General features: G+C 46.0%; 1 protein-coding gene across 1 annotated transcript in view; it reads left to right on the top strand.

Annotated features, from left to right (window-relative positions):
- LOC141259500 (dynein axonemal heavy chain 5-like) overlaps positions 1-21,182 on the top strand; it is a 482,742-nt gene that overhangs the window by 71,532 nt on the left and 390,028 nt on the right. The window contains exons 12-14 of the mRNA XM_073675609.1: positions 560-716; positions 3,008-3,143; positions 4,076-4,213. Of these exons, the coding sequence (XP_073531710.1) occupies positions 560-716; positions 3,008-3,143; positions 4,076-4,213 (431 nt within the window). The remainder of the gene's footprint in view (positions 1-559; positions 717-3,007; positions 3,144-4,075; positions 4,214-21,182) is intronic.

Raw genomic sequence — 21,182 nt, forward strand, 5'->3', positions numbered from 1 at the left:
AGATCGGGGAAACCAAGGAAAAATAAAGAAACAAATACCTCAAAGGTAAAGAATATGGTGAATAGTAATAAAAAGGAAGAATTCAATTCAATACCTTCAGAAAAAGGAAGAATTCAGGATATACAGTCCGTGCCTCATTGACTACTATAGCTGCGCTACTATTCCTCAATGCAAAACACAGCCATAGTGCCGGCATGTCGGTAGTAGAATTGTAGTGGTGAGATTATGTGCCTCTCTATCTGTTCTTGTTTCCATCTGTTCATTTCTCTGTCTATCTTTTTTCTTACAGCCTATTAATCAGTTTTACTACTTCATTTGTAGTCTGGTACCCAATTACAAGTTTATTTTTTCTACATTAGCTGTACATGTTTTTCATTATTAGATTCACTTTTATGCTTTCCAGTTTCATTTTTACAGCCTAATTAAAGATGCTGTAGACTAAATGTTCTCACTGGTTTAATAACATGGTTGAAATGTAAAGCGAAGCACAAAGCGTTATTGGCAGACAGGTCTGCATGTTATTAATTGACTGAATCTCACATGCACTGTCTTATTCTAGATGTTTGTGAAAGACTCCTCCACACTAAATATCCCGTCTGTGAAATGTCAGGATAGCTCTACTAAATCAGCATTGGATTTAAGAAATGATCAACTCTCACCAAATATGGAAGAAGATAGAGAAATTGGGCTTACCAATGAGGAGAAGCACATGTTAGGTATGTATGAGTAGGGCTGGACTCTGAATCAACCTATATTTGACCTCCTTCAAAACCTTTCCACATAGATGTTCATTCTGATGAGCTATGGTTGTCTTAAAAAAAAGTTAATAAGAAAGGAGTTCACAATACAAGGTCTGCAGGCTAAAGCTGGATTTACACCTTTACCAGTCAGCAGTCGTTAATAGCTTGTTTAGACAGGAAGCCCACCCTTCAGATGCGCACAGAACAATCAGTGATAGATCATTCAGTGCACATAGGCTGGCTTTCCCTTGTGATGAAGCTAGGCGAAACATGCGTCAGGGTAACTCACCACAGAGGGTCAATATGGATATTCTGACTACTATTTTGTATTTCTTATTGTTTTGCTAGCATTATCCTATCTTCAGTGCTAGGTGACTTGTATATACTGTTTAGTATCTTATCAAGGGGCGTAACTACTTACTTTATAGAGCATTAGGTTGGTTATTTGTATTTGTAAATTTTATCACACTTTTTTTCATATTCACTTTCCTTAGTGCTGATCTTGCACATAATATATGACCTGAGTGGTCAGGAGTAGTTTGCAATATAATTATTTTTCTGCACATGCATTATATATCCTGTGCAACCCTTTAGTGATTTTCTTTGTGTAATTCTCCCATTTTTATTTCATGGTTTTTATTTATTAATAATGATACGTTAAATTTGTACATATTTAGCCATTGGCTATTTCTTCTATAGGTCCTTGGATAGTTATTGGTTGCTTTAGAACTTTACTTTGGTGTCCATCTAATTGTGGTACATTTAATATACAGTATATGGAGATATTCTCCTCTAGAACCAATGCTGCTAAAGAAGTCTATCTCTGTATGTACTGCACCTAAGTATGGCAGCCCATGCAGGCTATGTGGTTCTGCACTAGTAAGCCATATGGACTTCATGCTCTACTGTTTGGGCTCTGTACATCTGACTGAACTTATACTTTGTGATTATTACCTGAAAGTACCTATTGGAACTAGATCCTGAAAACTTTGTTTTGTCTAGTGATTACTGCCATTGAACAGTGATCACTCCTGACATCACAGTTTAATAACCATCACTCTTTAAGATGGTTCATAGATGGATATTGTTGGATAGTGTTTGTTATTTACTGCTTATTAAAATTTACAACAGTTCTTGAGATATTTACACTTTTCTTTTTTTTCCTGCCTAGGAGACCGACCACCACTGCTGTCTACCTTATAAACACTGGCAGGCTGGGATTAGTTAGTAACATCATGCTCCAATCAAGGTCATCTTCAAAGCTGTGCTGACAAGCTCAAAATAGAGAGATTATAAATCCATGTTCTGCTGTCTAGCAGCAGTGGTCGGTCTCCAAGGCAATGAGATGCAAAGAAAGGAAAAGTGTTAATATCTCAAGAAAGCTTCAGAGAAAACAAAGTTTAAAAAGCCAGTTGGGGACTATCGGGAGAGTGGAGATTAGTCCAGGGCCAACATAGGCTAATTTCTCACTGTACTGCTCTAATTGATTGACAGGTTTCTGCCTGTGTACATACATGGGAGAAACATGTCAGTCAACTTGAGTGGCGCGTAGTGAAACCGGCCAAGGGCAGTGCTGAACTAGCCTCCAGTCTCCCTATAGTCCCTAGAGAATTTCAGAGACAATATCTGCTGCAATTGTACTATCAGATTTAGGCCATGTTCACACGTTAAGTATTTGGTCAGTATTTTGCATCAGTATATGTAAGTCAAAATTAGTAGTCGAACAATCATAGGAAAAGTCTAAGGCCATGGCCCCACTATCAGTATTTGGTCAGTATTCGGTCAGTAATTTTTCTCATGAATTGGAGCCAAAGCCAGATGAGGAACAATTAGAGAAAAGGTCACCAATTCTGCATTTATGACCCACTCCTGGTTTTGGCTCCCACTCCTGAGAAAAAATACTGACCAAATACTGACCAAATACTGATAGTGGGGCCGTGGCCTAATAGAAACATGTCACCACTTCTGCATTTTTCACCCATTCCTGGTTTGGGCTTACAAATTTTGATGTAAAATACTGAACAAATACTGTGAACGTCACCTTAGATTCATGTTGCTTGTGGTTTGGGCAACATGAATCAACTGACAGGTTCCCTTTAACAGACATTTTTGGATATTTCTTCTCGACAGAAGACATAAAGGTGTCTTATGTGTATTATACAGTAGATTTATGAAATAAAAAAATAAAATGACGGTTACTCTTTAAGTGAGCTATAAAATCTATATAAAACAGCTCAAAGCCAGTAATATATTGATCTGCTTTGTAGCAAACCTGTACAACAGAGAAGATGTAGATGCCGATGACTGCACTCTGTCCTCTGTTCTTCTGGAAAAGCTGGAGCAGATGATTGTACTGCTGACGCAGTACCTAGATGCAGATATATTACTGGATACTGAGAGGAGGTGAGTCGTACAAATATGATACAGGCATCTTACAATATATTTGTTACCCATTCCATGTTAGTTCAGGAATTAAGTTTGAAATAATTGATCATTTAAAATAGAAATTATTATATGGACGTATATTTATGATTATGTTTACAGGAGATACTAATTTAATGGGGTTGGACAATACTTTTTTTTTATTGATGCCTATCCTAAGGAGAGGCCATCAATATCTGATCAGTGGGGTTAGTGGGGACAACAACACCGAACAGCTGTTACCGGCAGCGGCCAGAAGTTCTCGGACGCTGCCAGAACACAACAGTCATTTCTATAGTGGTCACGGCCAGGTACTATTCAAGTGTATAGGAGACAGATGTGCAGTACCCGCCCGCTGCCATTATAGTTTTGACAGAGCTGCTGCGTTCCGTCAGCATGTGAGAACTTCCGGTTGCTGCAGATGCCGGTGACGGCTGATCGGTGTGGTTGCCGGGTGTCGCACCCCCACTGATCAGATATTGAAGGCCTATCTTAAGAGTAGATGATCAACAAAAAAAGTAGTGGGCAACCTCTGTAAGTTAAAAAATGAATCATGCTGTATATTTGATAAAAAAAAACTTGTAGAAACTGGTTTTGGACATGCCATAACTGGCAACCATTCGCATCCTGTATAGTGAAGGAGTTATTGTTAATTAACATGTTGTTGTGCATTTAAATAACTTGTCCTTGGTGGGACTTTAAGCAAGGAATCTTACCTGCTTAAGAAATATCTGCTCCTTATATAGGCTGTAGCTGTATGGTAAAATATAATAAAAAATAAATTCATGGCCAAAATGCATATTTCTCTATTATGCATGCCTCTTTGCCAAAACAATCCATATCCCTTTTGGTCATTTGCAATCTAAATAATAGTAATATCGATTTTATTTTCCTTTTTTTCCCACTTTTTGTAGGGACCATGACCCTTTTGAAGAAGGTTACTCAGAATTCTTAGTAATGAACCAACAAGCAGAAAAGTACATTTCTGTGTATATACAAGCTTTGTTCCTTAGACAAATTCCTTGCAAGGATGCCCTTTCTATTATTCAAAGGTAACAATAGATTTCTTCAGCAAATATTTTTAGCATTATTATGACATACTAACAATATGTCTTTAGTAATACTGCATTATATAAGTTGCATTGTCAAAAGTAAAGTAAATGGGCAGGCAGGTTAGTAGTGGGACCTGGCACTCTTACTCCCTCCAGTACAGATCTTGCTTACGTTCTCATTAAGCCCAGGTGAATCTGCTCGGTTCATGAAATATAGACTGCATTTAAGGCCAAGTTCACACAACCGTATTTTCGGTCTAAGTGAAAAAACTGACTGTACTCGGACAAATATTATTCAATTGGGCTGTTCACATGTGTGTGTTTTTCAGTGACCAAATCTGCATGTGAAAAAAATCACATCACATTATGCATTCGTTTTTTCTGTGTGACGGATGAGACTCGCCCATTCAAGTCTATGGGTGCATAAAAAAAATCGGATCCCAATGGGATCAACCTTATAGCATTTAATTTTTACGAAAACATTGCCATTATTAATATAGGGAACTGAATTTGGACTTGTAAATTTTAATACCTGCTGATGTATAGAAACGGACGCCATACGGATTGCAATTAAGATGAAAATCACTTGTTATTTTTCTGGATGAATCTCAGATCAGACAATTTTTTATACGTTTGTGTGAACTTAGCCCAAAAGGGTTTTTCCATGTCAGAGATATGAGATATCGAGAAAAATCCCATGCACTACATGAAGAGCAAGCTTGGCTGAACCCTGCACCCAGCTTAGAAACATGCACTCTTCAAGAATCCAAGGCATCAGAGGTGATTTAAAACTTTGGGTCAGATTCACTAAGATGTACAGTATACGTAAAGTGCCAGAGGGCGGTAGCCATGGTCGAGTTGCTGCTTTAAGATGCCCTGGCACTTTACAGGAAAATCGCGTCCCAGTGTTCTATCATGTATGCGGTGCATCACACTCACTTGTAGGCCGCAGACGTCCACTGTCTCCAAGTCTTCGGCTATGGGAGCCCCCACACACAGTTCAGGGGATACCCAGTTCATTTTAACCCTTAAAAGTTTACTGGACAGTTCAAGTACATCAGGTTGTATCACACAGTACTGGGCACAGCATCCTTCGTTTCTTGGTTCAGTAACACAGTACATTTGACGCTTAACCGGTCAACTTAACCGTTCCGCCTGGATTATCCCTATGCTTACTGGTCCCTCTGTAACGAGTCTGGGAGGCGGAACCTCTGAGCTACTATACAAGAGGGCGGTCCTTGTAAGTGAGCGGGTGGCGTCCAGGGAAGACGGGCAGGAAGTCACAGCAGGTGACCGGGACAGTCTCTGAGTGAACGGGCTGGAGGTCACGGCAAGTGACCGGGGCAGTCTCTGGATGAACGGGCAGATGGTCACGGCAAGTGACCGGGGCAGTCTCTGAATGAACGGGCAGATGGTCACGGCAAGTGACCGGGGCAGTCTCTGAATGAACGGGCAGATGGTCACGGCAAGTGACCGGGGCAGTCTCTGGATGAACGGGCAGATGGTCACGGCAAGTGACCAGGGCAGTCTCTGGGTAAAGGGTTGGTACGACCTGTGGCGGCTGATGATAGACGTGAGCTCCCAGGTGAGCAGGCGAGAGTCTCTGGATGAACGGGTGGTCACAGCATGTGACGGCGGAGCCTCCAGGAAGACCAACAGACAGGCGGCAGATGAGCGCTCCCAGGTGAGCGGGCAGAAGTCTCTGGACAGGCGGGTGGTCACAGCACGTGACGGCAGAGCCTCCAGGTAGGCTAGCAGACAGGCAGCAGACGAGCGCTCCCAGGTGAGCGGGCAGGAGTCACTGGACAGGCAGGTGGTCACAGCACGTGACGGCGGAGCCTCCAGGTAGGCTAGCAGGCAGGTAGCAGATGTGTGCTCCCAGGTGAGCAGGCAAGCTGGTCCATAGACAGACTGACAGGAGTTGGAAGGCAGACCGTCGGACCTCAGGCAAGCAGGCAGGTGGCTGAAGTGCGCTCCCAGGTGAGCGGACAGGCTGGTCCTTAGACAGACTGACAGGAGTAGTAAGGCAGACCGTCGGACCTCAGACTAGCAGGCAGGTAGCAGATAATCAGGCAGGAATAAGACAGCAAGCTGGCAGGAATCTGGCAGGTATCTGGCAGGTAACTGGCAACGGGACCTGAGGGCTGAAGCAGAGTAGTGAACAGTGCAACAACATTGCTCGGGCACCTCCATTTTGGAGGAGGTGCCTTATATATGGTGAAGTCCTCCGGCCATTGGCCGGGGACTCCTTAGGACGGCGCGCGCGGCCCCTTTAAGAGGGAGGGAGAACGCGCGCGCGGGCCCTAAGCACAGTGGCCGGGAAGGAGCGCGCGCTGCCAGCAGAGCGGGAGGAGGACGCCGGGCACGGAGCAGAGAGGTGAGGGGAACAGCGTCCCTGCTTAGCAGAGGGCAGGGACGCCGGCGCTACACCCTCTAGCCCCCGAAAACTTCTGTCCTGCGCCGCAGTATTGCCGAGATCCGTTACCTTTCCCTTACGTGATTCCACGCCCATCTTCCTCTGTACGGAAAGTGTTAAGATGCTCTCCATAGCACCTATCTCGAGCATTAGGCTCCGGACGTTGCAGGAATGCCCACAGGGAGTCTTGTAAGGTCTCATACCGCCCATAGCAATATGTACTCGTCCTTGCTTCAGCCCACTGCACCTTCAACTTGACCTTGTCACTGTTTATCAACGAACTCACTATCTCTATCTCCATCTGATCTACTATCAGGAAGTAATCTCCCTTTTACTGGCACTATCCCCTCCCATTGTGGGCTAGTCCCAAATATTAACTGTCTAGTCCTAATGTCCTATTTTACCTAGAGTCACTATCTGTCTATCCTAAACACTATACTAAGACTTATCCTATGCCAACCCTATGCACATTCTGCACTATACACTACTCACATTGTGTATTAACTCTTCACATTACTTAAACACTGTACACTACCATAACACAATACATGGTAATTCCCATCATATCACATGACACAATACCTGTAGGAAAACGCATGACACTATTCACATTACACAATTGTTGTCTTCAGGGGCAGGAACACAACAGTACAGTCCACACCCTTACATATATGCCAGAATTCTGGTATAAGTCCCCGTTCACCAGAGTCTATTCTATAGCATAGGACTGCGGGAGGTCCTCCGGTATCACGTACACTCAGGCCACTTCCTTCTTGGGAATCAGATGTAGACTGGCCCCACTCAGGTTAATGCATCAGCAGACCGACATCATGAGCACCATCTGTCCTAGTGGTAGAATCAAGGCAGTGTTGGGAGATACCACTACTTTTCCTAGATGTTGAGAAGTAGCACACAGCTTTTGGATCTGACTAACCCGGATGAGCTGCTGGAATATTTTTTTACTTGGATGATGTCGAGTCGTGCGGGTACAATCACTTTGACTGTCTGTTAGAAACTGTCCCACTTCTTTCAGAACATTCATCCCCAGAGTCACGATGGGTCCTCCCCAACAGGGCCTTTCACTAGCACAATCCACTTTTTCCCAAGATTATTTACACACACTCGTATCTTCATTCACACTACTCCTGCTACGGGAATGGGCGGCTAGTTGGCAGCCATCAGCCATATGGTCTGTTCTCCTCTGAAGTGGCCAGCTTCAGGGTAGTGCCGCCGGAACTATTCTTCGGGCCTGGTGGTCACCTGAGATCCTGTGTCCATTAAACAGTGAATTCTTTGTCCATTAAATTCGGCCCAGGTCGTGGGTCTCTCTGAAACTATGTCTTTGTCGTCTACGTCCCCTTCTCTAGGGGTACAGTGCCCCATGGAGTGATCCTCGACCATGGGGCGCTGTTCTTTCTGTTGGTTGCGTCAAGTCAGGCAATACATAGAGCTGTGCCCTTTTCCGCCACAGGTCCAGCATTCGACCCTACGCTCTCTGTGTGTGCGGTGTCACCGGTACGGCTTGTCTATGGATGGATGACACCACTGCTCAGGTCTTTCTTCATATCAGGGTGCAACATTTACCTCTGTGTTATTGGCAGGTGTTCCCCTTATACTGTGCAGTACCCCTGATTTATCTCATTTCTTGCTGCAAATCCCGCGCTTAGTCCGGCTCAGCATTAGGTAACTCGGAAGCTGTGACTTCATGGCTCCGGACCACACCTGTCCTAGCTGGCGCTTCTCGCTCTCGAACTGTAGCTTCTGCTCTGACATCCAGGAAATTCATATTTGGGTTATAACGTAAGCATTCCTTCACAGCTTACCTCTGGTAGGGATCCCTTAAACCTGCAACTAGCTGGTCCCGCAGCACCTTGTCCAGCGAACCCAGTCCCCGATATTCTTCAGGAGTCTTCGTAGTGATGTGGGCCATTACCTCCTGCAGAGTGTTCGCATAATGTGCCACTGTCTCTCTTTCCCTCTTTTTCCCCGACGGAATAATTGAATACGCATATTTCCCAAATCAGAAGTGTTGCCATGCATGTCCTCTAGGGTTTTAATCACTTTGTCTACAGTATCACTGTCTCGTGGTTGTCTGAACATGACCATCTGGTGTAAGCCTCCTCTCCATCCTCCCAAAACCCCATTACTGTACCAAAGAAGAAACCACCCTTTTCAACTCTTTTTCACGTCTGCACTTGTGTTTCTGTTGAAACCCCTTAGAAGCAATACCTGTTTCCGTCTGTATGGGCACAAAACAAAATCCTGTCAGTTTTCATTCGTGTACAAAATCGCTAAATGATCACTATACTAAATTGTTTATTCACATTCAAATGCTCATGTGAATGCACGAGGCCAACCTGGCAGAACGCTAGTCTTGCCATATTAGCCAAACAAACAAGAGAACTCCCCAAGAAAGCAGGTATTGCTTCTAAGGGTTTTTTAACCCTCTCCCAACCCCGTCTAAGGGCTAACAACTCTTTTTAAGGTGTATCTGTAAGGTATATCTGTAAGGAAAACAAAAACCCAACAGACACCTGAAACAATGGTTAAAATCACAAGTTCAGCAGAAACACAAGTGCAAACGTGAAAAAGAGTTGAAAGGGCTGGTTTCTTCTTTCGTACATAATGGGGTTTTGGGAGGATGGAGAGGAGGCTTACACCACCTTTTGACCCAAGTTTCCAAATTTTCTCTCCACTATGAAAAGTCATTTCATGGGGTTGAAATTTGGGGTCCTTTTTGTGTTCCCCCCCCGAAATAAGGGTTGGGGTGCCAGTTGTGCCACAAAAATGTTGGGCATGCCTTACTACAGCATTACACACCACAATCCATGCTGAATGTGTCCAAAATGCCACAACCCCCCACTTTTACAAGGGGGGGTGTTAAGGGTGTTTTTACCCCTTAGTAGCTTTTGACAGGTAATCAAATGATGCAACTTGGTTAGAATGGTCAGTAGATGTGAGGAGATGAACATAATGTTTTCCTCTTTGCATAACATGACATTTTAGGGGGTAAATTCTAAGGGGTACACATGAAAAACCCCTGTAAATGGGAATAAATATTACAATTTCTTGACAAGCTTCCAAACATTTTTGGGCGCCTTTGAAAGCATACTGATTCAACCAAGGTTATCATTATCGCCCCATTTTCAACCCTTTGGGGAGGGTTTGAGTTTAGGGGTGCACCGGAGGGGTAAGTTTTTATCGTAGGCGGTTGAACTTGACAGGATCACAAATGATAGGCAATCGGCCATCACTGACGAGATTTTTAAACCAATCAATTCAACAGTTTCAGAGAAAAGTCAACTTCTTTGGAATTGTTCTAGCCACTTTCCAATTTGGGGTTGCAGCCCCTAGAGTTGAATTGAAAACAGCAAAATAATTTCCATATCATGAAATTCAGGGTCTGGCCTATAGCCATGCAAAATTTTGTTTCAATCCGACCACTGTTTCCATTTCAAAACGAATTTGGAAATATTCATGCTTTAATTTTTCACACGAGTGTATGTATAATATATACAGTGGGGGAAATAAGTATTTGATCCCTTGCTGTTTTTGTAAGTTTGCCCACTGACAAAGACATGAATAGTTTATAATTTTAAGGGTAGGTTAATTTTAACAGTGAGAGATAGAATATCCAGAAAAAATCAAGAAAACCACATTGTATAAATTAGGTAAATTTATTTGCATTTTGCAGTGAGAAATAAGGATTTGATCCCTATGGCAAACAACACTTAATACTTGGTGGCAAAACCCTTGTTGGCAAGCACAGCAGTCAGACGTTGCTTCTTTTTGAGCTACTCCTTTGTTGCCTTGGCTGCATGTTTTAGGTCATTGTCTTGCTGGAAGACCCAGCCACGACCCATCTTCAATGCTCTTACTGGGGGAAGGAGGTTGTTGGCCAAAATCTCGCAATACATAACCCCAACCATCTTCCCTTCAGTACGGTGCAGTCGTAATGTCCCCTTTGCAGAAAAGCACCCCCAAAGTACAGTACAGCCCAAAAGTTTGGACACACCTTCTCATTTAAAGATTTTTCTGTATTTTCATGACTATGAAAATTGTACATTCACACTGAAGGCATCAAAACTATGAATTGACACATGTGGAATTGTATACTTAACAAAAAAGTGTGAAACAACTGAAAATATGTCTTATATTCTAGGTTCTTCAAAGTAGCCACCTTTTGCTTTGATGACTGCTTTGCACACTCTTGGCATTCTCTTGATGAGCTTCAAGAGGTAGTCACCGGAAATGGTTTTCACTTCACTTCACTTCAGGTGTGCCCTGTCAGGTTTAATAAGGTTAAATAAGATTTCTTGCCTTATAAATGGGGTTGGGACCATCAGTTGTGTTGTGCAGAAGTCAGGTGGATACACAGCTGATATTCCTACTGAATAGACTGTTAGAATTTGTATTATGGCAAGAAAAAAGCAGCTAAGTAAAGAAAAACGAGTGGACATCATTACTCAGACAGTGCGAAAAATTGGGAAAACTTTGAAAGTGTCCCCAAATGCAGTTGCAAAAACCATCAAGCGCTACAAAGAAACTGGCTCACATGAGGACTGCCCCAGGAAAGGAAGACCAAGAGTCACCTCTGCTTCTGAGGATAAGTTTATCCGAGTCACCAGCCTCAGAAATCGCAGGTTAACAGCAGCTCAGATTAGAGACCAGGTCAATGCCACACAGAGTTCTTGCAGCAGACACATCTCTTCAACAACTGTTAAGAGGAGACTTTGTGCAGCAGGCCTTCATGGTAAAATAGCTGCTAGGAAACCACTGCTAAGGACAGGCAACAAGCAGAAGAGACTTGTTTGGGCTAAAGAACACAAGGAATGGACATTAGACCAGTGGAAATCTGTACTTTGGTCTGATGAGTCCAAATTTGAGATCTTTGGTTCCAACCGCCGTGTCTTTGTGCGACGCAGAAAAGGTGAACGGATGGACTCTACATGCCTGGTTCCCACCGTGAAGCATGGAGGAGGAGGTGTGATGGTGTGGGGGTGCTTTGCTGGTGACACTGTTGGGGATTTATTCAAAATTGAAGGCATACTGAACCAGCATGGCTACCACAGCATCTTGCAGCGGCATGCTATTCCATCCGGTTTGCGTTTAGTTGGACCATCATTTATTTTTTAACAGGACAATGACCCCAAACACACCTCCAGCTCCAGCAAAGGGCTATTTGACCAAGACGGAGAGTGATGGGGTGCTACGCCAGATGACCTGGCCTCCAGAGTCACCAGACCTGAACCCAATCGAGATGGTTTGGGGTGAGCTGGACCGCAGAATGAAGGCAAAAGGGCCAACAAGTGCTAAGCATCTCTGGGAACTCCTTCAAGATTGTAGGAAGACCATTTCCAGTGACTACCTCTTGAAGCTCATCAAGAGAATGCCAAGAGTGTGCAGAGCAGTCATCAAAGCAAAAGGTGGCTACTTTGAAGAACCTAGAATATAAGACATATTTTCAGTTGTTTCACACTTTTTTGTTAAGTATATAATTCCACATGTGTTAATTCATAGTTTTGATGCCTTCAATGTGAATATACAATTTTCATAGTCATGAAAATACAGAAAAATCTTTATATGAGAAGGTGTGTCCAAACTTTTGGTCTGTACTGTATAATGTTTCCCCCACCATGCTTCATGGTTGGGACAATGTTCTTAGGGTTGTACTCATCCTTATTTTTCCTCCAAACACGGCGAATTGAGTTAATGCGAAAGAGCTCAATTTTTGTCTCATCTGACCACAACACCTTCTCCCAATAACTCACAGAATCATCCAGGTGTTCTTTGGCAAACTTCAGACGGGCCTGCACATGTGCCTTCTTGAGCAGGGGGACCTTGAGGGCACTGCAGGATTTTAAACCTTTAAGGCGTAATGTGTTACTAATGGTTTTCTTGGTGACTGTGGTCCCAGCTGCCTGGAGATCATTAACAAGTTCCCCCCGTGTAGTTTTAGGCTGATCTCTCACCTTCCTCATGATCAAGGAGGTGAGATTTTGCATGGTGCCCCAGATCGATGTTGATTGACAGTCATTTTGTATTTCTGCCATTTTCTTATTATTGCAGCAACAGTTGTCTTCTTCTCACCCAGGGTCTTACTTATGGTTTTGTAGCCTATTCCAGCTTTGTGCAGGTCTATGATCTGGTCCCTGACATCTTTAGAAAGATCTTTGGTCTTGCCCATGTTGTAGAGGTTAGAGTCTAACTGATTAATTGAGCCTGTGGACAGTAGTCTTGTATACAGGTGGCTATGTAAGACAGCTGTCTTTAATGCAGGTAACGAGTTGATTAGGAACGTCTAACTGGTATGTAGGAGCCAGAACTCATAATGGTTTGTAGGGGATCAAATACTTATTTCTCACTGCAAAATGCAAATAAATTTATCTAATTTATGCAATGTGATTTTCTTGATTTTTTCTGGATATTCTATCTCTCAATGTTAAAATTAACCTACCCTTAAAATTATAGACTGTTCATGTCTTTGTCAGTGGGCAAACTTACAAAAACAGCAAGGGATCAAATACTTATTTCCCCCACTGTATATATATAGTAAAGGGGTTGTCCGGTCAAAAGTGATAAGTCTGTAGTCACTCTGTGTGACTGCAGACTTATGAATCCCCCCAGCGCAGGCACTGTGCACTGCGGGGATTTGCCGGTATGAGACCCGGTTACGAAGGGTATGTATGTGTTATAAATACCCCCGGCCTCGCTGCCCATACTCTTGTATTGAGTGAGGCCGCGCCTTCTAGTTGGACGCGCCCACTTGCCGTCCATGTCACCAGGCGGGTCGTGGCCTCGCTCCATGCAGGTGTATGGAGCGATGCGGCCCTCAATGGCCGGGGGTATGTATAACGTATACATAGCCTCTGGTCCCGGGTCTCATACTGGTGAATCCCCGCAGCACACAGTGCCTGCGCTGGGGGGATTCATAAGTCTGCAGTCACACAGAGTGACTACAGACTTATCACTTTTGACTGGACAACCCCTTTAATGTAAGCACAATCTGGGAGGTGACAATCAATGTTCTATTATATGAACCATTCCTATTATCTAGCAGTTAAACAACAGTTAATGGGTAATTCTTAGCCTTTATATTCCAGCAGTAAGTCCTAAATAAGTGAATCACTTGGTACGCAGAGTGCTCGTCACATTAGCCATCTCTGTTCTCTGAAGCCTGTCCCCGGGCAGCAACATGTACCGTACATCTACGTTGGAAGTAATGGCCCGATTCATTCACAACTTTTTTTAAGCACGACAGGCGTTCCTCCTTGTTTGGAGATCAGCGTCTGGATTTTGGTGCTTGACCTACGAAGTCAGGAGTTTGGTACTTAACCTGCGAAGTCGGGTCTTCGGTACTTAACCAATGATGTCTTACTCCTTGCTCCTTGATGAAGTCACTCTCATGTAGTTCCGCTGCAATGGTGGCCACTAGCTCGTTCCACTTTTCACTTGTCCTCTCCTTCTCACATCTTGGCGCCAACTGAACTGTGCTTTGCCGTCCCGACCTTTTTATTTAGCAACTACACTACAGCTGTCTCCTGACCTGGCATCCTCCTCAAATTCTTTCTTCCAGGGAACACACTCTTCGTCTTTCAGTTCCTGCCTATCCAGTCCAACCAGCAGATGGCGGCATTTACTTACAGGTGCTGTGCGATGTTGACCGAATGCATATTCTATTTGTGCCCCCCTTACATATGCACAGCTCATTCATATCTATGGGAGCTCTGAAAATTACCAAGTGCTTGTGTGGTTGTTGTTCTACTGTACAATGCAATGCACATGGTGTTTTACTACAAGCTGCAATTGCTAATTACTATGCTGATTATGACTATTATGAGCTACTTTCAGCTTATATCAGCCATATTTGTATTGTTATTATTGAGACAATAGAACTACTGTGAATTGTGCAAAGTGTGGTCTCAACTTTATTAAATATTCAAATCAACTTGTGATGGCTGTGGTATCTTGGGATAATAGAGGGAGTTGCAAACTGTATTATATAAAAAATTACAGCCCTTGAGTATGGCTAGTGGCATGTCATGAATAATGGTGGTGTCATTTCTACCTTAGGTAGTAATAAATCACTGAGAAAAAGCAATTCTCTACCATGTGCTGGAATGATATAATACAATATATAGGAAAAAGAGTTTATCATTACAAAGTGAAGATTCAGGTCTATCCCGGGCTGCTTTTATTTACACCATAGGCACATGACAATTTAAAATGAAAAGGTAATGAAAACAGTAGTGGACATTTATTACTGCATTGACGTCAGAAACTGGCCTCAAATAGTAGCAAATGACGGACGCTATATGCACACCATAGTTTGTGACATTTTTTCTAACATTTTCCACTGTTCACAGCAATTTTTTAGATATGTGTGGAGCAGAAGAGGGTAGGGTCATACCCTGACAAATTTACTATCATTTACTCCAAATAGTGGTGTAAATTATACTGCAAATCTGTTTTTTTTTTTGTGCACATACAGAAAGCAATGACCCTGAGGCACTCGCCTCTTAGTAAATCAGGCATACCAATGTGCTTTTTATTAAGACCGGCATAAAGTACAGACAGCAAAGACATGGCATTAATAAATCTCCCCCAGGGTTTTAATTTAAGTACTGGGGTTCTGTGTCACCCCAGGCCTGGATGCCACAAACTTGTAAGGCTGTATCTGAGAGCAGGAGGGAGGTTCTCTGGTCATAGACCATTTGCATGCAGCACCTCCTGTCCCAGGCCAGTAGGGGGAGCAGGCTGCCCCTATAAAAACTGGTACTGAGGGCAGGGTTAGAGAGACCAGGATCCACTTCTGAAGCATCCAGAAGGGTTCCCAGAAGAGCGGGACAGGTCAGCCGCAGCTGAGGAGTCCAGGAGGTAAAGGAGGAACAGAAAGCCAGGGACAGAGGCGACGAGAGCCGGTCCTGGCAGAAAGAGACTACACAACCGGACACTGGGGTCCGAGGCTGTCAGGGTTGCAAGCCCTGCAGCAGATAACCAACCCACAAGGGATTTCAGGTCCCTTGGCCAAGAAGCCTGGAGGCTCCGCCACACAGAGGGACCGGTACAGCACAGAGAAGCTACAGGTACCTAAGGCCCGAGTCACAAGCGATACAGGCGTAGTACACGGCAAGCTCAGGGATGTGGGCTATCGTACCACTAAAGGGGGAGATAGTCAGCAAGGGCAGAGAGAGAACGGTAGGCCTACCCACTCACCCTGACCAGCGGAGCTCGCCCGAATGCCCTCAGACACCCAGGTCCATTCCTACCCTGTACTCCTGGTGGGTCTGTGATAAGATCTGCATTAAAAGACCCTGGACTGCATTATTGGACTCTGTGTGGTTACTGCTGCGACTGCACCATCACCCCCAGCATCCTATTACACTGCCCTAAGTCTACACTCCTCCTGTGGGGAGTTGTACTATTCCCTGCTGCATCCCCAACACCAGCCTCAGCGGTCTGCCCTGCAGCGGCGGTCCTCCCTGACCGCAATCCACGGGTGGCGTAGTCGGACATTACCTAAAACATATAAGAGGCTGCCACTGGTCTGACCACCCTGAGCCATGGGACCGGGTCGCCACTACTACTCCCAGCATTGCCCTGAAGCCTGGTCCCGAGTGGCCCACGGCCCAGGGGGCGAGTCAGCTTTGGTGTAGTCGGCAGGATTGTGACCAACCCGCCACAAACGGGTATTGCGTGCCTGAAAAAGACTGTACACGTACCTTAAGAAGGAGTTTCCTGCCATCTGGAGCCATTTCCCGCCGTTTTCAGCTGTCTCCCGCCATCTTCAGCAGTTTTCCCGCCATCTTCAGCTGTTTTCCCGCCATCGGATGTCATCTTCAGGACGCCGCGCGGGAAGAAGAGGGGCGTGGACGTCCAAAGCGCGCGAGACTTGAAGCCCCGCCCTACGCACTGACGCTGCGCAAGGTCCTGGAAGGGAGAAAGAGCGACGCTGACGTCACCAGGACGCGACGCAAGGTCCTCACACGGAGCAGCACCAGCGGAGCCGCGGCCTACAGAAGAGGATCGTCGGAAGGTAGGCCACGCTTAACTAGGGGGGGGAGATGATGGACATGGAGGGGCCTTCTACAACCAGCGGGGCTGCAGCAGCGGTGATGCCGTTCTCTATGCCCTACATCCCCGGAGCAGCCTGGCTACCCCAATACTCAGGGGACCCCCATACCTTAACTGACTTTAGGGAAAGACTGCACAGTTTATTCAAAGTTTATCCCCTGACAGAAGAACAGAAAGTGAGCATTCTGACGGGGCAGCTCACCGGTGCAGCCCAGCGGGAAGTGAAATCATGGTCAGATGAGGAGAAAAGGACAGTAAAGGACATTCTGACCCGGCTGCGGAGTACTTTTGACACCCGTACCTCAGCAGAAATCAAAATGCGGTTCTATGGCTGTAAGCAGCTGGCCCAGGATAGTATCAGAGACTATGCCTTGAACCTGCAAGAAGCCCTGAGAACTATCAAACAAGCTGACCCTGGTAGCGTGCAGGACACTGATAAACTATTGACTGACCAGTTCATAGAAGGTCTGCTGTCCAGCGCCCACAGAACCCAGCTGCGCCTCATGGCCCTACAGAACCCCGATTTGACTTTTGCGCAGTTCAAGGATAGGGCCATCCGGGTGCTCAGAGAACCCGCACCAGGTGGCGCTGTAGCTTGCCGGCGCCCTGCCTACACTTACCACCAGGGGGCAGCGCCCTACCCCGCAGACCTTGTGGGGGCTGATGCACAGGCCCTAAATCCATCCCAGCCTGCAGCCCTGCACCATCAGGTCCAGGAGCTAACAAAGAGTGTGGCTGCATTAACCAGGACCGTACAGTCGTTACAGGTGGAACCGTCAAGACCCATCAAGCTGGCTTCCAGTCCGGAGGATGTCCCGTGGCGTTGACAGAGGAGGATCCCGCCGTTCAGAGGGAGGCCCGCCGACCGCTACACTGAGGATGGACAGCCGATTTGCCGCCGTTGCAGTCAGCCAGGACACATAGCAAGGTACTGTACTTTAAATGGGTCCGACCTGGGGCAGAGGGCCAACCCCCAGGCATAAGGTCATCAGGCCCATATAATTGGCGTGATAAGTACGTGGGGGGACGCCTGGTCTTACCCGTAGTGCTGGACGGTATCCCCATGAGTGCACTGCTGGACACCGGGTCTCAAGTGACTACCATCCCCTATGTACTTTTCAAGTGGTACTGGAATGACGCAGATATAACCCGTTATCCAGACGATGACTTAAGCATCATCGCCAGCAATGGCCAACCCGTGCCGCAGGTGGGGTTCAGAGAGATGACCATCAAGATTGGTAAGGTGGAACTGCCGGCACAGTGAGTGATCATTGTGGACATTGACCGTCGTGAAAGTCACCCTAAAATAACCTTGGGTACTAATGTGATTGAAAACTGTCTTTCAGAAGTAATTGTGATTTTACAGCAGGTGGCGATGAATGCGAGCTCCAGCCAACAGAGGGTCCTCCAGAAAGAGATAAGAGCCCTGATGAGACGGCAACAGGTAGAACTGTCTGGTGGTGAGATCGGTAGCGTAAGAATGAGTGACCCATTCCCCATTTCCATGCCTCCCAAAAGTGAAATGATGATCTGGTGTCGGACTGCAATCGGGTTGAGAGGTAGAGACTACCAAGCCATGGTAGAACCCGTGTACTCAGACAGCAGGCCCACCATTTTAACAGCCCGGGAGTGGTTGATGTCCGTCATGGGAGGGTGCCCGTTCGCATTCTCAATATTGGGGAGAGGGAGGTACACTTACTCAGGTACGCTACACTTGCCAAACTGTTTGCTGTTGAGCACAAAGCTATCAGGGCCATGGAACTTTTGCCTCCATCTCCACAGACGGAGGGTAATGGCTCCCAGAAACAACAGGAGGACTGGTGCCAGAAACTCCATGTGGGTGCTGACTCCACTCCCCTGCACCAAAAACAAGGAGTCTACCGGGTGGTTCAGGAGTACGAGAGAATTTTTAGTAAGCACCCGCTAGACTTCGACAGAGTAAAAGGGATAGAACACCATATCCCCACGGGGAGCCACCCACCAATAAAAGAGAGACACAGACCTGTACCCCCTGCACATTATCAGAACGCAAAGGGTATGCTGAGAGAAATGAAAGAAGCTGGGGTCATTAGAGATAGCTGTAGCCCCTGGGCAGCTCCCTTAGTTTTGGTAAAAAAGAAAGACGGTACCATGAGAATGTGCGTGGACTATAGACAAATCAATCGTATCACCCATAAAGATGCGTACCCGTTACCTAGGATAGAGGAGTCTTTAGCAGCTCTAAAATCAGCTAATTTCTTCTCTACTTTGGACCTTACTAGCGGGTACTGGCAGGTTCCTGTGGCAGAGGCTGACAAGGAAAAGACAGCCTTCACCACCCCGATGGGACTGAGTGAGTTCAATTGTATGCCCTTCAGGCTCTGCAACGCACCAGCGACCTTCCAGAGGCTGATGGAATGCTGTCTAGGGCACCGAAACTTCGAGACGGTCCTCCTTTACCTGGACGACGTGATCGTCTATTCGAAGACTTACGAGGACCATCTAAAGCACCTGGCCGAGGTGTTCGAAGCCCTGGCAGGCTATGGCCTGAAAGTGAAGCCTTCAAAGTGCCACCTGTTAAAACCAAAGGTCCAGTACCTAGGACACGTGGTGAGTGCAGAGGGAGTAGCCCCCGACCCCGACAAAGTTACAGCCATCAAGAGCTGGCCAAGTGTCACGGGTGTGTTGCCACGAAGATCGTCACGAGTACACAGCCTGACTTCTCGCAGCTGACTTGTTGGTGCTTTGTGTTTTCTCGGCAGTGTAGGAGTTAATTCTCTCTCTCTCTGGGCTAGCTGAGGTCCAGCCTCGCCCAGCTGCAATCAATGCTTCTTTAGTGAGACTCCTTTATATTCCTGCAGGTCTGTTTGGGAGGTGTCGGTGAAAGCTTTTCATTCAGACTTACAGAGCGGATCGTGGTGTTTGGAGTTGCTGAGATAAGTGTATTTGGAAGTGTTTTTTCCCTTTCCTCGCTTTATCATTTATCTCCTTTCCCGTTGGTGTTCCCTCTGTTGTAGTTGTGTAGAAGTTGTATGCAAGGTGGTTATGGTTTTCACCCCCAGTTTTGTACTTTCAGTAGGGGGGGCTCTTCGGGGGTTCCGGAGGAGGAACGATTTTCCTCATCTCTCGCTTCAGTATGGAGAGGGGTGCTGAAGAATCTGAATACTATGGGGAACCGATACAAACGTATGGCTGATAGGAGGAGAGTGTCTGGTCCGGACCTAAGTGTGAACGATCAGGTATGGTTGTCTACCAGGAATATTAAACTTAAGGTTCCCTCCTGGAAACTGGGTCCCAGGTTCATCGGGCCGTACAGAATCAGTTCTGTTATTAATCCGGTGGCATTCCGTCTTGACCTCCCCCCTACGTTTAAAATTCACAACGTGTTTCACAGATCATTGCTTAAGAGGTATGTGGCGCCGGTGGTACCGTCACCTTTACCTCCCCCTCCTGTGGTTGTCAATGGTAACTTGGAGTTCCAGGTATCGAGGGTCATTGATTCACGCTTTAATCGCCGGTCCCTTCAGTACTTGGTTCATTGGAAGGGGTATGGTCCTGAGGAGAGGATGTGGGTTCCTGCATCGGATATTAACGCAGACCGATTAGTTCGGGCCTTCCACTCGACTCACCCGGATAAACCTGGCCCTGAGGGTCCGGAGGCCCCTCGTAGAAGGGGGGGTACTGTCACGGGTGTGTTGCCACGAAGATCGTCACGAGTACACAGCCTGACTTCTCGCAGCTGACTTGTTGGTGCTTTGTGTTTTCTCGGCAGTGTAGGAGTTAATTCTCTCTCTCTCTGGGCTAGCTGAGGTCCAGCCTCGCCCAGCTGCAATCAATGCTTCTTTAGTGAGACTCCTTTATATTCCTGCAGGTCTGTTTGGGAGGTGTCGGTGAAAGCTTTTCATTCAGACTTACAGAGCGGATCGTGGTGTTTGGAGTTGCTGAGATAAGTGTATTTGGAAGTGTTTTTTCCCTTTCCTCGCTTTATCATTTATCTCCTTTCCCGTTGGTGTTCCCTCTGTTGTAGTTGTGTAGAAGTTGTATGCAAGGTGGTTTTGGTTTTTCCCTTGTACTGTCTCGTTCGTCTAAATACTGTGTGTGGGCATATTATTTCTGGTTCCCTATTGTTGTGATCGGGGTCCTTCTCAGGACTAGATTACTTAGGTGCAGGGATCCTCAGGAGGTAGGGGTTACGCTGGCGGCCTGGACCTCTGTACCTTTAACAGTACCTCCAGGTTGAGGGGTTAGTCAGGGTCCCAGCTTAGGGTCAGCTTAGGCCCCCTACCTCCAGTATTCTGTGACAGTGTGACACCAAGCCCCTCTAACATCAAGGAAGTGAGGCAATTCCTCGGGTTGGTAGGCTACTACCGAAGGTTCATCCCCGGGTTCACTAAGATGGCAGCCCCTATGCAGGACCTCCTGATAGGGCAATCTAAATCCAGAAGTCACAAGCCACCCTTCAAGTGGGACAAACCGGAAGAGGAGTCCTTCCGCCACTTG

This window comes from Phyllobates terribilis, unplaced genomic scaffold, assembly GCF_046119375.1.
Source record: "Phyllobates terribilis strain yellow unplaced genomic scaffold, ASM4611937v1 Scaffold_3__8_contigs__length_932513732, whole genome shotgun sequence".
NCBI classification, from domain to species: Eukaryota; Metazoa; Chordata; class Amphibia; order Anura; family Dendrobatidae; genus Phyllobates; species Phyllobates terribilis.